General features: G+C 38.4%; 1 protein-coding gene across 2 annotated transcripts in view; it reads left to right on the plus strand.

The window, feature by feature from the left end:
* The window catches only part of CARS1 (cysteinyl-tRNA synthetase 1), a 39,822-nt gene that overhangs the window by 17,620 nt on the left and 5,045 nt on the right, over nt 1–17,157 (plus strand). For both annotated transcript variants that reach the window (XM_080617971.1, XM_080617970.1), the window contains 10 exons: nt 1,965–2,077; nt 2,607–2,735; nt 2,944–3,073; nt 3,370–3,473; nt 4,486–4,583; nt 6,554–6,743; nt 7,257–7,325; nt 10,154–10,235; nt 15,475–15,555; nt 15,932–15,999. In XM_080617971.1, coding sequence (XP_080474097.1) covers nt 1,965–2,077; nt 2,607–2,735; nt 2,944–3,073; nt 3,370–3,473; nt 4,486–4,583; nt 6,554–6,743; nt 7,257–7,325; nt 10,154–10,235; nt 15,475–15,555; nt 15,932–15,999 — 1,064 coding nt within the window. The remainder of the gene's footprint in view (nt 1–1,964; nt 2,078–2,606; nt 2,736–2,943; nt 3,074–3,369; nt 3,474–4,485; nt 4,584–6,553; nt 6,744–7,256; nt 7,326–10,153; nt 10,236–15,474; nt 15,556–15,931; nt 16,000–17,157) is intronic.

Below are 17,157 nucleotides of genomic sequence, written 5' to 3' on the forward strand. Positions count from 1 at the left end.
CCAGCCAGACATGGAGCCATTGACCACAACTCTTTGGGTGCGGCCATCCAGCCAGTTCTTTATCCACTGAGTGGTCCACCCATCAAATTGATGTCTCTCCAATTTAGAGACAAGGATGTCGTGTGGGACAGTGTTGAATGCTTTGCACAAGTCCAGGTAGATGACGTCCACCACTCTGCCCCTGTCCATCAGTTTCGTAGCCTCATCATAGAAGGCCACCAAATTGGTCAGGCAGGATTTCTCCTTAGTGAAGCCATGCTGGCTGTCACTAAGCACCTTGTTGTTTTTCATGTGCCTTAGCATTTCTTCCAGGAGAATCTGCTCCAGGATTTTGCCAGGCACAGAGGTGAGACTGACTGGTCTGTAATTCCCTGGGTCATCCATTTTCCCCTTCTTGAAAATGGGGGTTATATTTCTGTTTTTCCAGTTGTCGGGAACTTCACCTGACTGCCATGATTTTTCAAATATGATGGCCAGTGGCTTAGCGACTTCATTCGCCAGCTCCCTTAGGACCCGCGGATGGATTTCATCAGGTCCCATGGACTTGTGTACGGTTAGGGTTTTAAGATGGTCTCGAACCAGATCCTCTCCTACAGTGGGCCTAGGATCTTCATTCTTACATTCCCTGCGTCCACCCTCCAAGACTTGGGTGGTGCAGTCAGAGCCTTTGCCAGTGAAGATCGAGGCAAAGAAGTCATTAAGAACCTCAGCCTTCTCCAAATCCCGGGTAGCCAGTTCTCCCGATAGCTTCCAGAGGGGACCTACGTTGTCCCTAGTCTGTCTTTTTATTCTCTACGTACCTATAGAATCCCTTCCTGTTACCCTTAACATCCCTAGCCAAGTTTAATTCTAACTGGGCCTTAGCCTTCCTCACCTGGTCCCTAGCTTCCCAGACAACATCCCTGTATTCTTCCCAGGCTGCCTGTCCCTGCTTCCACCTTCTATAAGCCTCTTTTTTCCTTTGAATTTTCCTGAGCAGCTCCTTATCCATCCAAGGAGGTCTCCTGGCCCTCCTGCTGCACTTCCTTCTAGTTGGGATGCAACATTCCTGAGCTTGTAGTAGGTGATCCTTGAATAACAACCAGCAGTCTTGGGGCCCCCTGCCCTCTACGGCTATATCCCATGGAACCAATATTTAATGTTAAAGGCAACAGAAATGCTAAGCTTTGAAATTGCACTTAAATAAAAGCACAATATTATTAAAGTGCATGATGTTAGATATTCTAAACAATTGAGATGGCAGGTATCTCAACTTGTACATCAGAATTAATTTACAGGTTAAACCTCAACAGTCTTGTCTTTGATCTGTCTTTGACTCTTATGCAGTAGGTAGTATTGTTAACCACTTCTAGTCTTGGACAGTACTGCAGAAATGGTAAATTCTGTGTTTTACAGATGTTATAATGAGAGTGTCACCTTATGATGATAAAAACTAACAGCAAATAATACCTAACACGTCTGTGATGGTAACAAAACAGTAAACATAACCTTTCTGTGCAGCAACTGAGATTAGGGGTGCAAGAAAAATATGCTATGATCATGTTGTGTGTGCAGATTAAGACAATCCTAGTCTTAATTTGGATCCTTCTGACTTTAGAGTGAATTGATTCCATGGTCTTACTTGCTATGAGTATAAGGGGTTTTGTTTCTGTATTTCTTTTTCTGTAACTGCAATATCGGAATTGTCCCTGCAGACAGAATGTAGATGAATCTCATGTCATTACTTAGAACCTCAAGTCAAAATTTAGAAAACAGTGCATCTGATTTGTCAGATTTCCTGTCAATGAAACTATTAATCAAAACCCAAAAGGACTATTAAGGGTGATTATGAGGATTTTTCAGGGCTGATTATTTTTCTTTTCTTTTTTTCTTTCTTTCACTTAATGTGAGGTACAGGAAGGCAAAAAATCAGTAATGCTGGTGTTAAAATAAAATGTTTTTATTTATATTTTCTCTTCTGGAAGGTGACCTGAGTATCTCACCTGATAGCTTAAGTGAGAAGCATTCCCCGAATGACTTTGCTTTGTGGAAATCCTCCAAGCCTGGAGAACCTTCGTGGGACTCTCCATGGGGAAAGGTAAGGACATTATAATCAGGATTTAGTTCTTCTGCACCTTATTAAATAGCATGTTACACAAATACCTTGCCTCACCTCATAATGTATAGTATGGGGATCTTATATTCAATTGTAGATTCTGTTGCTATGTTCATTTAATAATTTAGAATGTGTATCAGTCTGATAATTTTAAACAGAAGTCTTCATGCAGGCTCATGATGGCTGTTCCTAGTCATTTATCCTGTTTATCTGAAGGCTTTATCTGCAGTAATGTCTATATCCTTTTTTCCTTGTGATCAAATATATTAATGTATTTTTAAAAAGAATGATAAGCAGAATAATCACAGCATCACAGATGTATATGCCATGTTTGATCTTTAAATCAAACGGTATGCTTTTATGAAGCTGAAACTGAGAATCTTTTTTTCTTGGTAACATTGTATCTCTTTTCTTCAGGTATGTCACTGCTTAGGCACAGACCAATGAGAGAATGATAGGCAGGAGAGGAAGATCATTAACTAATAGCCAAGTTATGTCTTTTTCTTAATAGGGTCGTCCAGGTTGGCACATTGAATGTTCTGCAATGGCTGGATCCATTCTAGGAGAGTCAATGGATATTCATGGAGGAGGGTTTGATCTCCGATTTCCCCACCATGACAATGAACTGGCACAGTCTGAGGTGAATGAATTGGCCTTCAGTTTCTGCTGTGAAAAAGTGACGTGCTTTGCTTTGACTGCAATTTAGACAGATCCATCAATTATTTTTTAAAATGTTATGTGTTTTGTGTAAGCATAACTTTTCTTAGGATTTTCTTCTTAAATTCTCTTACTTAATGGTATATATGTAAACAGTGTTGGGTCTTTGGGCTTTTTTGTTTCTGCTGCAGGCATACTTTGAAAATGATCACTGGGTTCGGTATTTTCTGCATACTGGCCACTTAACAATTGCTGGCTGTAAAATGTCCAAATCTTTGAAGAATTTCATTACCATTAAAGATGCACTGAAAAAACATACAGGTAAAAATTACTTTGGAATGTGAATGCTTTTGATGTACTTTGAGTGGTGAATGGTAATTTTGTGATTCAGCCTAATTTCAGGTGTCTGTCTTCTTCACTAACTTCAGAACAGCTTCTTTGTTCTTCTGTTCCTTGTCAGTATTATCATGATGGATTATAGTGTTCTTGCATTTTTGCTAGATGTGTTAATAGTAAGAATATTAAAGCCTATGTTCTTAGCCACTGCAGTATTGGAGGCCATAAAAATGATTTAGATTATGATCAGTTTCCTTGTACATTTTTGAAACTCCTAATAGCACGACAGTTACGGTTGGCTTTCCTCATGCACTCTTGGAAGGATACACTGGATTATTCAAATAATACCATGGAGTCAGCTATTCAGTATGAAAAGTTTATGAACGTAAGTAAGTTTTCTGTTCCTCCTCCAGCTCTTTAAGCTTTGTGGTTTTATATGTGTGTCATGGGATAAAACCCAAGAATATATAGGACATATCCACAGGCTGAGTTTGCCTTCTGCATTCATCAGGTGAGATGTCACAGTGTTTGTGTAGCTGTCATTAAATATTTGAGATATGTAAATTCCACAGACAACTACATCTCTCTGCAGCTGGATGCTCTCTCCAAGTTTTGATATCTCTGAGCAGCTTGACACTTACATATAAGATTAGTTTCTCAGTTCAGCTTGCTTATGGGACTGAGTCCAACAGACACTCTCGTAACATGTCTACCAGATCAGACTTTACACAAAGATAGCTAAAGGGGAAGAGGGAGTATCATTCCTACCTTGTCTTCTCACCACATATATCAAGCATTTGCCTCTGTGCCTTGCAGGCATATGTGAGGGGCCAGGCACACTTCCTTTTCCTGCTTAGTGTGGAGCCATGATTTAAACCCAGATTTCCCTCAAGGAGACTGTACAGCATTTTGAGATGGCTAATCTTTATCTCTCCAGCTGAAGTTGTTCTGCCTTATACATAAAATGCTTGGTTTGGGCCACAGAATAACTGAACATGACTTTTCACCAAGCTGGATGACCACATAAAATAAGTCCTCACTATAAAACTATTTTTATTCTTCCATTACTAGCAGCACACTGAAAAATCTGCCGTAAGAATTATTGCCTGAACTTTTAAAAAATGGCATTGTATTTGAGCAGCGTGGTGTTGGAGTATCATAGTGTATCATGCAGTAGCAGAGCCATGAGATAGAACTGAATTACAGTACAGCTGTGATTTTCAAAATTATGCAAGATGTGTGGGTTACCTTGTTTTGGCAAACATTCAGTAGATCTTGGCTGAAACAGTGTTGAAAACATGAACTTTTGGAGTCTAATTAAGAAATAATGCCTGTTCTTAGTAAATACTGCTTATATCTAATTTAAACCAATTTTTAGCTATATTCTTTTTTTATAGGAGTTCTTTTTAAATGTGAAGGATATTCTTCGAGCTCCCACTGATGTGACAGGCCAGTTTCAGAAATGGGAAAATCAGGAAGCAGAGCTGAACAGAAAGTGAGTGGAGCATCCCTACTTCTCTGCAAACAGCCGTCATGTAGCTACATGTTTTGTTGGGTTTTTTCCTTGTAAAATGACTTACTGTGTATATAGTGATGTTTACAAGTCTGTAGCATTTCCGTTGAGTACCCCAACTCTATACAAGCTAGTGGTTTTAACCTTGCAACAGCTTTATGAAGTATAGCTGAAATTGTTGATTTCCCTTTCATTTGTGTTAGGTACACTGGCGTGCCTCATCACCCTGTTTGTGAAGGGAAAGAGAATTTTTTGTTAGATAGCTGTCATTTTCTTCACTGTAGTGCTGTCCTCTGTGAGAAGTAACTGATAATTCACAGTGTTACAACTGCAAAAATAGTATTACACATTTCAAAGTTGTCATGGTTTAAGCCAGTCAGCAAGTCAGCCACGCAGTTTCTACTCCCCCCCCCCCCCCCCGAGGGATGGGGAGGAGAATCGAAAGAATGTAACTCCCACGGGTTGAGATAAAAACAGTCCAGTAACTAAGGTATAACACAAATCACTACTGCTACCACCAACAATAACAATGATAAGAGAAATAACAAGGGAAGAGAATACGATACCACCCGCCAAAACTAAGCCCGACAGAGAAGAGGTGCCCTTCCGGGAAACTCCCAGTTACATCCCCGGGCATGACGTGCTGTGGTATGGAATACCTCTTTGGCTAGTTTGGGTCAGGTGTCCTGTCCCTGCTTCCTCCCGGCTTTTCCTCCTCCCTGGCAGAGCATGAGACTCACAAAGTCCTTGGTCAGGGTAAACATTCTGACCAGCAACTGAAAACATCGGCTTTATCAGTAGTATTCCCAGGCCGAAAGTCAAAACCACAGCACTGCACCAGCTACTAAGAAGGAGAAAAACTGACTGCTGCTGCTGAACCCAGGACAAAAGTGCAGTGAGCAATCTGAGACAAATGGAAGCTAAATGACCTGACTAAAACACAAAAGATCAGAGTGCCAGTGTTTGAAAACATGTTCTTGAGAAAGATGATTATATCAATACTGCAGTTTTTTACTTTGATAACAAAATTACTATTATTTGTCATATGAACAGCATCCTATATGACTTTTTTATGTGTGAAATTTAATCTTATGATGCAGTATTAAAATTGTTCCTAGTTCAGTTCACTGTGGACAGAGATGTTGACTATTGAAGGACCAAGTGCAGATGCTTCTATTTAGTGATGTCCTCTGAAAATTTCATCTTCAACTTGAGGTTGGTAGAGAGAACCCATTTTTAAAAAAAGGGAGAAGACAGTAAGTAATAGAGAAGGCAAAAGAAAGGGACAAAAAAGTGGGAGGAACAGAAGATATACTTCATAGATACTTGTTTTTGTCTCTACCACTTCTCATTCCTTTTATCTGGAAAAAGTGTGGGTTTTGAAACAATAGTACCACTTGTGTAATGAAATGGTACCTAACATACCATATTACCTATTAGGCCTATTCATGAACATTACAAATGTTTGCATGAATTTATTCCTTGTATCTGCTTGTAACAGCTTCATAACACTTCACTTTGTGGTAAGTTAACTTCCAAATCACTGCTCCTTACTGGAAAGGTACTAAATAGAGTACTTGGCTGGTACATAAGTATAGGAGAGCAATACTATAAAACAAAAAAGGGCACAAGAAGGTACTAAATAGGCAATTTATACTGCTTAAAAAAAAATTATATGAAAAGGTCAGTTGCTAAAAAAGTGTTTGGCATAATTTCTTTGGATAGTTGTTGCCAGTGGGAGTATCCTGCCTGGCTTTGACCACAGCAGCAAAACAGCAGTGTTGTATTAATGCCTTTTTTTGTCACTCATCTGTTTTTCCTTCAAATATAAACTATGACTGACAAAAGATTATCTCACTTTTAAGTCCCCTTACTTTTCTAATAGAGATTCTTCAGAGTAGGTTGTAGATACTTTTGACATTAATAGTAAAAAAAGATTTTTTTCTTCTTAGTTTTTACGACAAGAAGGCAGCAATTCATGAAGCACTTTGTGACAATATTGACACTCGCTCTGTCTTAGAAGAAATGCGTTCATTAGTCAGTCAGAGTAACTCCTATATTGCTGCAAAGAAATCTTCCAGACAAATGCCAAACAGACTTCTTCTAGAAAACATCAGTTCCTATCTCACTCAAATGCTAAAGGTATGTAATAGCAAGTGGCAATGTTGCTATTGCAGTGTGCAGTTGTAACTGTTACGTTTTCCAAGTATGGAGAGATCTGTACAGTCTTTGTTTAAGCTTTGTAGGAAAATAGAAATCTTCCACATTCCCTCTCCCACCCCCCAACCAAAACAACCCAAAATTGCAGTGTGTACTTCAGCCAGAACAATTTGGAGTCCTTTATGCTACATTATAATTTCAGCTAATGTTTTGTTGAATAGTAGAGAGCCCCTAATATGTGCAAGGAAAATTAGATAGTATAAGAAATATGAGGTCAGAATGTCAAATCTTACTTCTTTAAAGCTAAATATGAAAGCCAATGCTTAGTATGCTGTATCAATTAAAACCCAAACTGTCATCTTATTAGAGCAGTGAATTGTGGGTTAAATGAGAACTAGGTGGCTTCAAAACCTTAATACATGTGATTTTGCTTAGTTTTCACATACATGTGACTTGATGTATACAACCTTTTAATTTTTTTTCCTATTTGACCAGATCTTTGGTGCCATAGAAAGTGATGAAGCAATTGGTTTTCCTGTTGGAGGTAATAGCCAAAACATAAATGTAAGTGAAGGACAAAGTACACTCTACAAATTACTCTGTGTCCTTTGAAAACTAGATTAGATAAGGTGATGACATTACTCATATGTAGCTGAATTGTATTCTTTCTGCATGTAACATTTGACTCTGAAGTAACTAATTGGCTTAGGAAGTAGGATTTTTCTTTTATGAGACTTGAGGTTTTTATAGGTTTGACTTAGTGACAGACAAATTGTATAGCAACCAGAAGAAGAATTATCTTGTCTTCTGAATTATGAGTCTGTTTAAGAAACCGCATGTGAACTACAGACAGCACATGCTACAGTCTAAAGACTCATTACAAGCATTTGTATGTTAAGTAGTTTCAAAAATATAATTACACTGATTAAACTTTCTTGTGGTACACCAAAAACCAGCCTGGAGGCAGCTGGAGTTATATCCGCATTTCAGTCTCTCTGATCTCATTTGTAGCCACGGTTTGTACCTGGCTTTTGAAGGCTGTTTTGCTTTGGTCACCCTGCAGTCACCCACAGTTCCACTGATGCAGAATTTTTTTGGAAATACTTGGAAGATATCTGATGAAAGTGCTGATGGGTACTAATAGTAATAATATAATAATAATAATAATAGTAATGTTTTGTGGTGAAGGCAGGAGAAATAACTCCATATGAAAGCTATCAACTTTCTTCTCTTTGTTTATATGAAAAATTTTGACATGAACAAATCAGTGCTTTTTCCAGGATTTTTCTGAACTCAAATATGTGACCATATCTATTCCTCTTTAGACAAAATAATTGAAACATTTGTAGTGTAACAAAAAAGCTAATATTTTTATTCATCAAAGGAAGAGGAAAGCTTGCTTGTGGTTGAAGAAAATGAATAAATACTCAATTGATATTTGCCCATGCAAATGCTTACATTGCTGTGCTGTGGAAATCTCCAGTAATGATTATAACAAGGATAATAAGGAAGATGCACAGTATTGCATACCAAACCCCATCAGTAGTGAATTGTAATTTGGCTCCAAATTATTTTGAATTTCAGAAGAAAGGCAGCACCTTAACACTTAGATTTTCAGGGAAAATGAAAATTAGATTTATATTTAGCACTTCATTCAGGTAGTGTTTACAACAGACTGGCAATGGAATGACTGGCATTAGCTTGGAACAAGAAGCTAAGTTCCTTCACTTCTTTAAAATAATGTGCCAAGGGTAGTGGAGTCAGAAGAATCTTATGCTAACACATGTTACACAGAAGAAATTTCTGGTTTTAGCAACTAGGACATTACTGGTTTTAAACATTACAATTTAAAGATGCATAATATCACAAATATTTTGGCTGTGTCATTAAGTATTATACCCTCTCTTATTCTTCCATGCAGATACATATTTTTCTCAGCAAAATTTACCAGGTGATCATTCAAGGTTGAAAAACTTCTCGTTAATTACAGAAGGCTGTGGATCAGGCCTGTCATTTCTTTGTCTAAATTGGAGATGAAGAGACCAATGCAGTCATTATCTCCAGAAAAAGGCATAATCCTCTTCAAAAGCTCTGAAAGAACAACTAGCTTAATTACCATGGTTCAGTAATTTACTTGAAAGAGGATAGAAGAGATTTGAAGCCAGGAAGCCTTAGGTTCCATACTCTCATTTTCCAAATGAATTAAGCGTTGCTGTCAAGTTAGTTATTCTGGAAATACAAGCCTTTCATCTTTGAATGACTGATGAGAGTAGTGACAGTGAATGCTTTCCTGACACCACCTGATTTGAATGTTAAGCTAGTTTCAGTGTAGAGGATGTATAGTGGAGATACGACTGTTGCTCACTTTCCAGAGTCTCTTCATTCTGCCAAACTTTTCAGCAGTGCTTCCAGTTGTGAAGCTGATTGCATAGTACTCACATTTATGAAAAGTTTTCAGAGAGTCCCTCAGCTCCATTTGATGTGGGCACTTTTAGAGCATAATGGATTATCTTGTCTGTTAATTGCACATAAATTTGTTATGGAGATTTAACAGATGGGAAAGACAGTGGAAACTGTAGGGGGAAACAAAAGTGTGCATTTTTTTTTCTCACTCTTCCCTTACCCTCCAAAGTAATGAAACTTTAAAATTAAGCAGTTCACTGGGTGCCTGGCTTCTCTTAGGATTCCAGAGAAGTGTTGGCAGACAGTACTGAGCAGTAGTTGTTTTTATAATGGTTTGCTGCTCTTCACTAACTGCTTGTGTTGCTGTTCACTACCATTGAGAGCAGGATTCACAGGACTTGGTTGGTTGTTTGGGGTTTTTTTGCTTTTCATGACCAGCATTTGCTTACACCTGAAATAATTCAATAGTAATTTCTTCCTGCTTTTTGTCAAGGAGAGACAGACAACCACATTGTATTGGAAATAAATACAATTAGCATAAGCTAACATCTGATGAACAGATCTATGTTCTAATGAAAATAAGTCCTAACATCAGTTTCACCTGGTATTATTTCTGATAAGCAGTTGGGCCCAAGAAAGAAACATAGAACATGAAGGATAAATTTGGGTGCTGGTTTTATCCCTGTACTGCATTACAGTTAGCTAGTCTGCAGCATAACCCTGTGGAACGGATGTATCTGTAACTGAAAGGAGAGGAAAAAGGAATGGGGAGCGGCAGAACTTTACAAGTTGATATTATCTGCACAAAACGAAAATTGACAGCTAATGCAAATTATTGTCTATCCTTTGACATCAATAGAGCAATGACAATTTGTACTGATACAGATCTACCTGAGGGTCAAATTCCATCCCACAGCACATAAAGTGCATAAGAACATGATTTTTATCTAAATGATGATTATCTAACTGTAGAAATAATTATCCTGCAGATTGAAGCTACAGTGATGCCATACCTACAAGTTCTTTCTGAGTTCAGAGAAGGAGTGCGACAAATTGCCAGAGAGAAGAAAGGTGAAAATTCACTTTTTCCTGGGTTGTTGCTCATGAGACTCAGAAGTTGCAGGAATCAAACCTGGGGCGGGGGGGTGAGCCAGGTGATACAGTCTCTCTTTGCTTAGAGATCTTTAAATCAGAGGTGATTTGAATATTTGCATCTCTGCTGTCTCTTTAATTTGGGAATCTTTTACAGCCTGCTAAACTAATTTTCTTTTGATTTCCTAAACAATCTGAAAGTTCAGGAATGACAGGACTAGCTGTTGTTTCTTTAGATCAGGTTATTCCCTGCTTTCTAGGTATGAAAGTGCCAATGATCTCTTCCCCCAGGGAGCTTGCTTTCTCCTGAAAATGTAGATTGCTACACAATGATACTGTCTGTGTTTAAATAGCCTGAGATGTACCTTCTTATTTGCTAGCATAGTTGGAATTGTAGCTCTCCTGATGGTAACTGAATGCTCTCTTTGGAATATACATCTGAGAGTTTGCTAGAAGTTGTTTTGGGAGCTTTTTTTCCCCTCTGAAAAGCTTTGATCGTGTTGTGCGTGTTGGCAGCAGAACTATATAGTGTTAAAGAGGCTGTTCCATTAAGCCTTCTTTGGGTTTACTGGTTGATTAGTTCCTAATGGAACTCTTGCTATTTTCTGCTGTTGCCTGTGGAATTTTACATGTCTTCAGTATGTACTGGGTTCTTTTTTCCTTAAACTCCTTTTACACTGATATTTGTACTTGAAGGCAAAATAGGGCATTTTTAATATATAAAACACCTACAATATTATACAAAAAATCTGAAATTATTTGTAGTGTCTGGTTGATAACCTGTTCAGCTGGCAGATTCTGAACTCTAATTCTGCTACTGTTTTGAGTTCTTCTGAGGGCAAATAAGTTCACCCTAAAAGCACAAAGCTGTATTTGTTAATGTGACTACTCCACTATTAACTCTCAAACACCTGTAGGCCTAATTGATGCTGAGAAATATGCTTATTAGTTCCAACAGCGTATGTTTTCTGTAACTTGAGTTAATTCAAGAAGTTTATGTATCTTCAGCCAAAAATGTGATCTTTGGTCTCTTCAGTATTTAGTGTAAATTCTCATTTTATAGGAGGCTTTTTTTCCCGTTTGCCTTCTGATGGTTGTGCTAAACTGATCCTCACTCTTAAAAGTGGTAAGGTTTAAATATCATGGGGCTTCTTGTAGTTCATTTTTATAATGTACTTAGTGCTAGACTGCTTACTGGCATTTGACTTTCTTACCTGGAAGGTACTGATTTTTTTTTTTTACCTGAAATAAATTGGGCAGTAAGAATAAAGCTGGATATAGTTGCTATTTGGCTGGGGTAAGGAGAACTCTGAAGTCTGACCAGGGAGCATCTTTCATTAAACTAGCTGATACATGGAAGCTGAGTGGTGGTTGGCAGGACCTGCGCTGACATACTACGTTGTTTCCCTGTACCCATTAAACTCTTGCTTGCAGGAAGTATTAAATTACTGTAAAAGTTACTGTGATTAATGTCTGGGGATGTTGCCTCTTCATGGTTGTAAGTGAAGGGAGTTTCCCCATCGTAGCCCAATGCTGGCAGGATGGTGTTTAATATTAATTAACATGATCTGTATTGCTTCAAGTATTCTTAAAGATTAAATAAAAAGTATGCTGCTTCTGTAAAACCTGCAGAGTAATACAAATGCTCCCATCCATATGCATATAACTTTTAAACATATACCTGTATTTATAAAAGATTTCACAGAATAGCCATTTGTAAAACTATGGGGGTCTTACAAGAATCAAAATGTATATACACTATAAAAATTTTACTGTCATTCAGATTGGCTAACTTTCAAACATATTAGTAAAAATTAATTGTTTATTTTATAAGCTTATTAGTATTCAAACTGGAGACCTGCACTGATCATTTTGCGGTTGTGTCTTGATTTGTGAACATACCTAGCAATGATCATAAACAGAATAAGGAAAACACTGTGCTAGCTGTACAAGGGAAAGAAATGCAGAAAACCTCTGCAAAAGATGTCAGTGATAGGTTGGCCAGAGCATCTCAATACTGCGCATCTTGCTGTTTTACTTGAATACTTGACCAGTTGCAAAGACCCCACATAGTTGTCTCTGCAAGGATGCACAGTGAAGCAGATCTGTGCTCTACCACAGCTCCAGTCCTTGGGAAGAATTCTCATTAGCAACAGATTGTTATTCAGGTATTCAAACAGGAGCAAGTCTCCGCAGTTTTTGGTTACTCACCTCTGGACGTCTGCTTAAATTGAGCACACTGTGCTAAAGGTGTCCATGAGCTAACTCTGCCTGCATCTTCATTTCCTGCCATGGGTGTTGGTGCTGCTTCTAGGACACAGTGGGAAACCTGCTGCCCACTTCCTAATATATCATGAGTTGACCAGAACTGGGACAAACTTGATCATTGTAACCATGCCTGCTCTTGCCTTTTTCTGCCAGTCTTAACATGCAGCATTCTCAAGATACTTTTTAAGCTCCTCCTTTTCTCCCCATCACAGTGTTCCTATTCACAACACCACATCTGTTGCGCATCCAAGACTCTTTGTTTTGAAATTCACAGAAAATGTGAAGAGGTCTGAGAAATAGTGACAGAGCACTGGAACTGATTGCCCAGGGGGGTTGTGGAGTCTCCTACGTTGGAGATATTCAAGGCCCGGCTGGACAAGTTCCTGTGTGATGTACTCTAGGTTACCCTGCTCTTACAGGGGGGTTGGACTAGATGATCTTTTGAGGTCCCTTCCAACCCTCGGGATTCTGTGATTCTGTGATAGTCACAGGCTCAAGTTGTGCCTAGCTGCCAGAGTGTTCCTGGGCACTGGTGATGAGGCACTAGCCCTCTGCTTTCCTGACCACTGTCCTCAGTGAGGATGATGGCTTACATGTTACGGCAGCTCATAAACAACTCCCTACCTCCAGAGTAAATCCCTGAACATCTTTGCTCTGGAGGTGCCACATGCAAGGAACAGGTGCATTTCAGCCCTAAGAAGCACAGTGCTGACTCCTCTGGATGACAGAGGATTGAGCAGAGGATGTGTCCTTTCATAAATAATACGTTTTGTTATACATTTCTCCTTATTCTCTACTTTGATGGATTTCTTCTTCGTAAACTTTAAATTATTCATGATCTCTGATAAGTAAATATTTGTAACTGAGCAGATGCTGTTTTACTGAATCAGCAGTAGAAGTATCTGATACATTCTTGATATGGTATGCGTAATTCCTTTGCCTAGGTTAAAGAAAATGCCTTTGATGTTAACAGCCAGTGAGGTAATCTTATGCCTTGTTTATCTTAATGGCTTATTTAGAGTTGCATCAAACATGAATATGGCTCACTGTGCGTAAGTGCTCTGGATCAGAAAAATAATGACTTAGTTCACAGCAGACAGAAGACCTATAAACTGCAGTGCTTTCCTATACAAAGGGAGAGTTGCAGAACACTAGCATGCAGTGAAATAGGGTGGCTGTTCCTTCTTCCAGTATTAGGATAGATGGTGTTCTTTTCACTATTCAGTGCTCTGAGGCTCTGAGAATTGTGAAAGAGACCAAGGCTGAAGGATTGTACTTGTATCTGCACTGGTACGTTCAGTGTTTAGTACAGTGTCTGGATGGTAGCCTCTGCTGCCAGAATTATTACCTTCGAGACCCTATTATGACTTAGGTTTGACCAGGTGGGAGTTGCTGAAAGGGAGAACATTTGTTTATTATAAACACATGGTGTCATCTAATCCAAGGGTCTATTATGTCACACTTGGTGTTTCCTCATAGATACAAGACTGTCTATAAAAAATGCCACTGCATTAAGTTCACTCAGCAATATACTGGGGTCTTCTCAATGTATTTAGTTCCTCTTTAAATGTTCTGCTGCTTCCTGGCGGATAACATTTCTGATCCAATTAAATATCATGTATGAAGATTTATTTTCCTTTTAAGACCTGATAGCATCAATTTCAGCTAAATTTTGAGTTCTTAACTCCTTTCTCTTTGATAAGCGTGCAAAAAAAAAAGACGCCCTTATGACCATCCAGAAAGCCAAATCTAAGTTCTCGGTTCTGATGCAACTAGCTTGCTTGAAAAAAACAGAACAGCTTGGTCAGACAAGGTGGTAAAGATAGCTATCTGTAGAAACAGACGGTGTTTGGATTACAGTTGCTCTGACAAATGTATAGATATCAAACGAACAAAATCATAGTCCTTTGAAGGCACTGTTGGTTGCAGCACGGGGTATGTTCATTTGTGATTTTTCTAAAATAGGGTTCTTAACCCTTCTTTTTGGAAATCCTACAGCAACCATTAGGATCTTCCTGAGTCATATACCCTTCTGCTATAGGGTATATGACTCAGGAATATGACAGAATTGTTGCATCAAGAGGAGCGTGACCAGCAGGTCGAAGGAGGTGACCCTGCCCCTCTACTCTGCTCTCGTGAGACCTCACTTGGAGTATTGTGGGCAGTTCTGGTGTCCTCAACATAAGAAGGACATGGAACTGTTGGAACAAGTCCAGAGGATGGCCACGAGGATGATCAGGGGGCTGGAGCACCTCCCGTATGAAGATAGGCTGAGAAAGTTGGGGCTGTTCAGCCTGGAGAAGAGCAGGTTGTGTGGAGACCTCATAGCAGCCTTCCAGTATCTGAAGGGGGCCTACAAGGATGCTGGGGATGGACTATTCATCAGGGACTGTAGTGACAGGACAAGGGGTAACGGGTTCAAACCTAAACAGGGGAAGTTTAGATTGGATATAAGGAAGAAATTCTTTACTGGGAGGGTGGTGAGGCACTGGAATGGGTTGCCCAAGGAGGTTGTGAATGCTCCATCCTTGGCGGTGTTCAAGGCTAGGTTGGATGAGGCCTTGGGTGACATGGTTTAGTGTGGGGTGTCCCTGCCCATGGCAGGGGGGTTGGAACTAGATGATCTTAAGGTCCTTTCCAACCCTAACTATTCTATGATTCTATGATTTGTCTTGGATATTCTTTCTGTTCCCCTTGAGGAACAATGAGGTCTTTCAATCTTGGAAGAAATTTATGAATTTCAAGTCCCTGCAAAGAAACATGCTTCTTCTCTGTGTAGCTGAAAGAAGGCAGAACTTACTTAAAAGGTTTATCACCTTAAAACAGGAGACCTTTCTCTGGCCTGTGTGAGAGTAGCACTTTCTTAATTGCATTTAAATAACTATGTAGCATGATTGAAGTATACTTTCACCAAATCTGTTTCACTAAAAGTATTTTTCATGCTCTGCAGTAACTGAAGTGCTGCAGTTGAGTGATGCTCTTCGAGATGACATCCTTCCTGAACTTGGTGTTCGATTTGAAGATCATGAAGGTACCCAATTATGTCTTGTAACTTTGTAGCTATCTGTAGGCTTTCTGTTTTCATAAGAAGTGGGAAAACAACCTATTGAGACTAATCTGAAGTAAACAAACAAACTCAAGGACTGCAAAGCTACAGCGTATCATATTTCTGATGTATGAATATGTATTATAGAACTGTATATTAGAATATATGTATAGAATATAAAAATGTACATTGCAGTCTTTCTGATCTTTTTGTACAGCACCTAATTTCTTAGTCACTTTTGAGTAGTTAGCTGTATTTGCATTCAGCTTGCAAAACCAAAACAGCTATTATAGGGTAAATATTCTTATCTTTGGCTATTCAAGCATCGGAAACCCATTTATCTGTTTTTTGTCTTCTCTAGGACTTCCAACTGTGGTTAAATTAGTGGATAAAGACACATTAGTGAAAGAACGAGAAGAAAAGAGAAAGGTTATTACTTTAAGCATTCTATGTTTTTTAAATTTAAAGTAATGTGTAAGCTATGGATACTTTTGCATTTCTTTGATAACTTGGAAGAGAAATCTTAAGGCTAGCAACAAGGAAAATAATATAATTGATACTAAAATTTGACTGTGTTCAGGAAAAGAATTTTTGAAACAGTAGGTTCTTGAAAATTTTATATGGGACCTAATAAATACCTCTAAGGTTTTTTGTTTGTTTAAGATTTTCATATAATTAAGGGATGTTGAGTATTGCAGACATACTGACTTACTTCTCTGGAAGCACAATTCCAATGAGAAGCTAATTTGAACTTCTTTTGTCTGTAAAAATGAAGTTAACATTTTCCATAGAACTAGATTGTTTTTGTCTGATATGTGAGAACAAAATGCACTGGAAAAATCTTATTTAATGTAGTATGGATGAGTGAGAGATTCATAGTGTGGGGGAAAGAATTTACATGTTACTATATAAAGATTGTGAATTTTAATTCACATTCACAAGGTCTGTATAGAAACCCTCCTTTTGGCACTGCCTAGCATTAATACTTGTCTTTGTAACATTTAAAAGTAACATTTTGTATCTCTGGTTTCAGTTTTAACAAATTATAAAATTCCATCTTGACTAGAAATGTTAGAAGACTCTGTCTGTTTTCTGGACAAAGAAGAAGTAAAATACAGTTTCAGCCAATCCTAGATTTTTTCATCAAAAAGACATTTGAAACCAGCTTGTACAGAACTGCTGGGTGGAACCTGCAGCTAGAGTACATTTTCCCTGGAAACAGTATTATGTTAAGTACTGGAAGAGCTCTTGGAGAAGCGATAGGTCTCTCCTATCAAGTGCAAGAGATTTTTTTTTTTTTTTTTTAAGTTGTGTAAATTGGCTAAATTTGGATAGTTGTGTCCCTAGGAACATCAAGGGATACAACTGCTTCTTGAAAAACTGTAATGTCTTCACAGTTTGAGTCAAAAGCTTAAAATATCAGCAAAATAGGGTCTTTCTTTAGAATAATTTGCAAAACATTTTTCCTTGTGAAATGGCAGGACCATTTCGTTTACAGGCTTTGTAGATATTCTTTTATACGTATACACTTTGCATGCAAAATGCATTCTGGACAGTTAAAACTGGTTTAACTGTGAATAAAAGCAA

The sequence above is a fragment of the Psittacula echo genome (genome assembly GCF_963264785.1).
Source record: "Psittacula echo genome assembly, chromosome: 5".
Taxonomy (NCBI): domain Eukaryota; kingdom Metazoa; phylum Chordata; class Aves; order Psittaciformes; family Psittacidae; genus Psittacula; species Psittacula echo.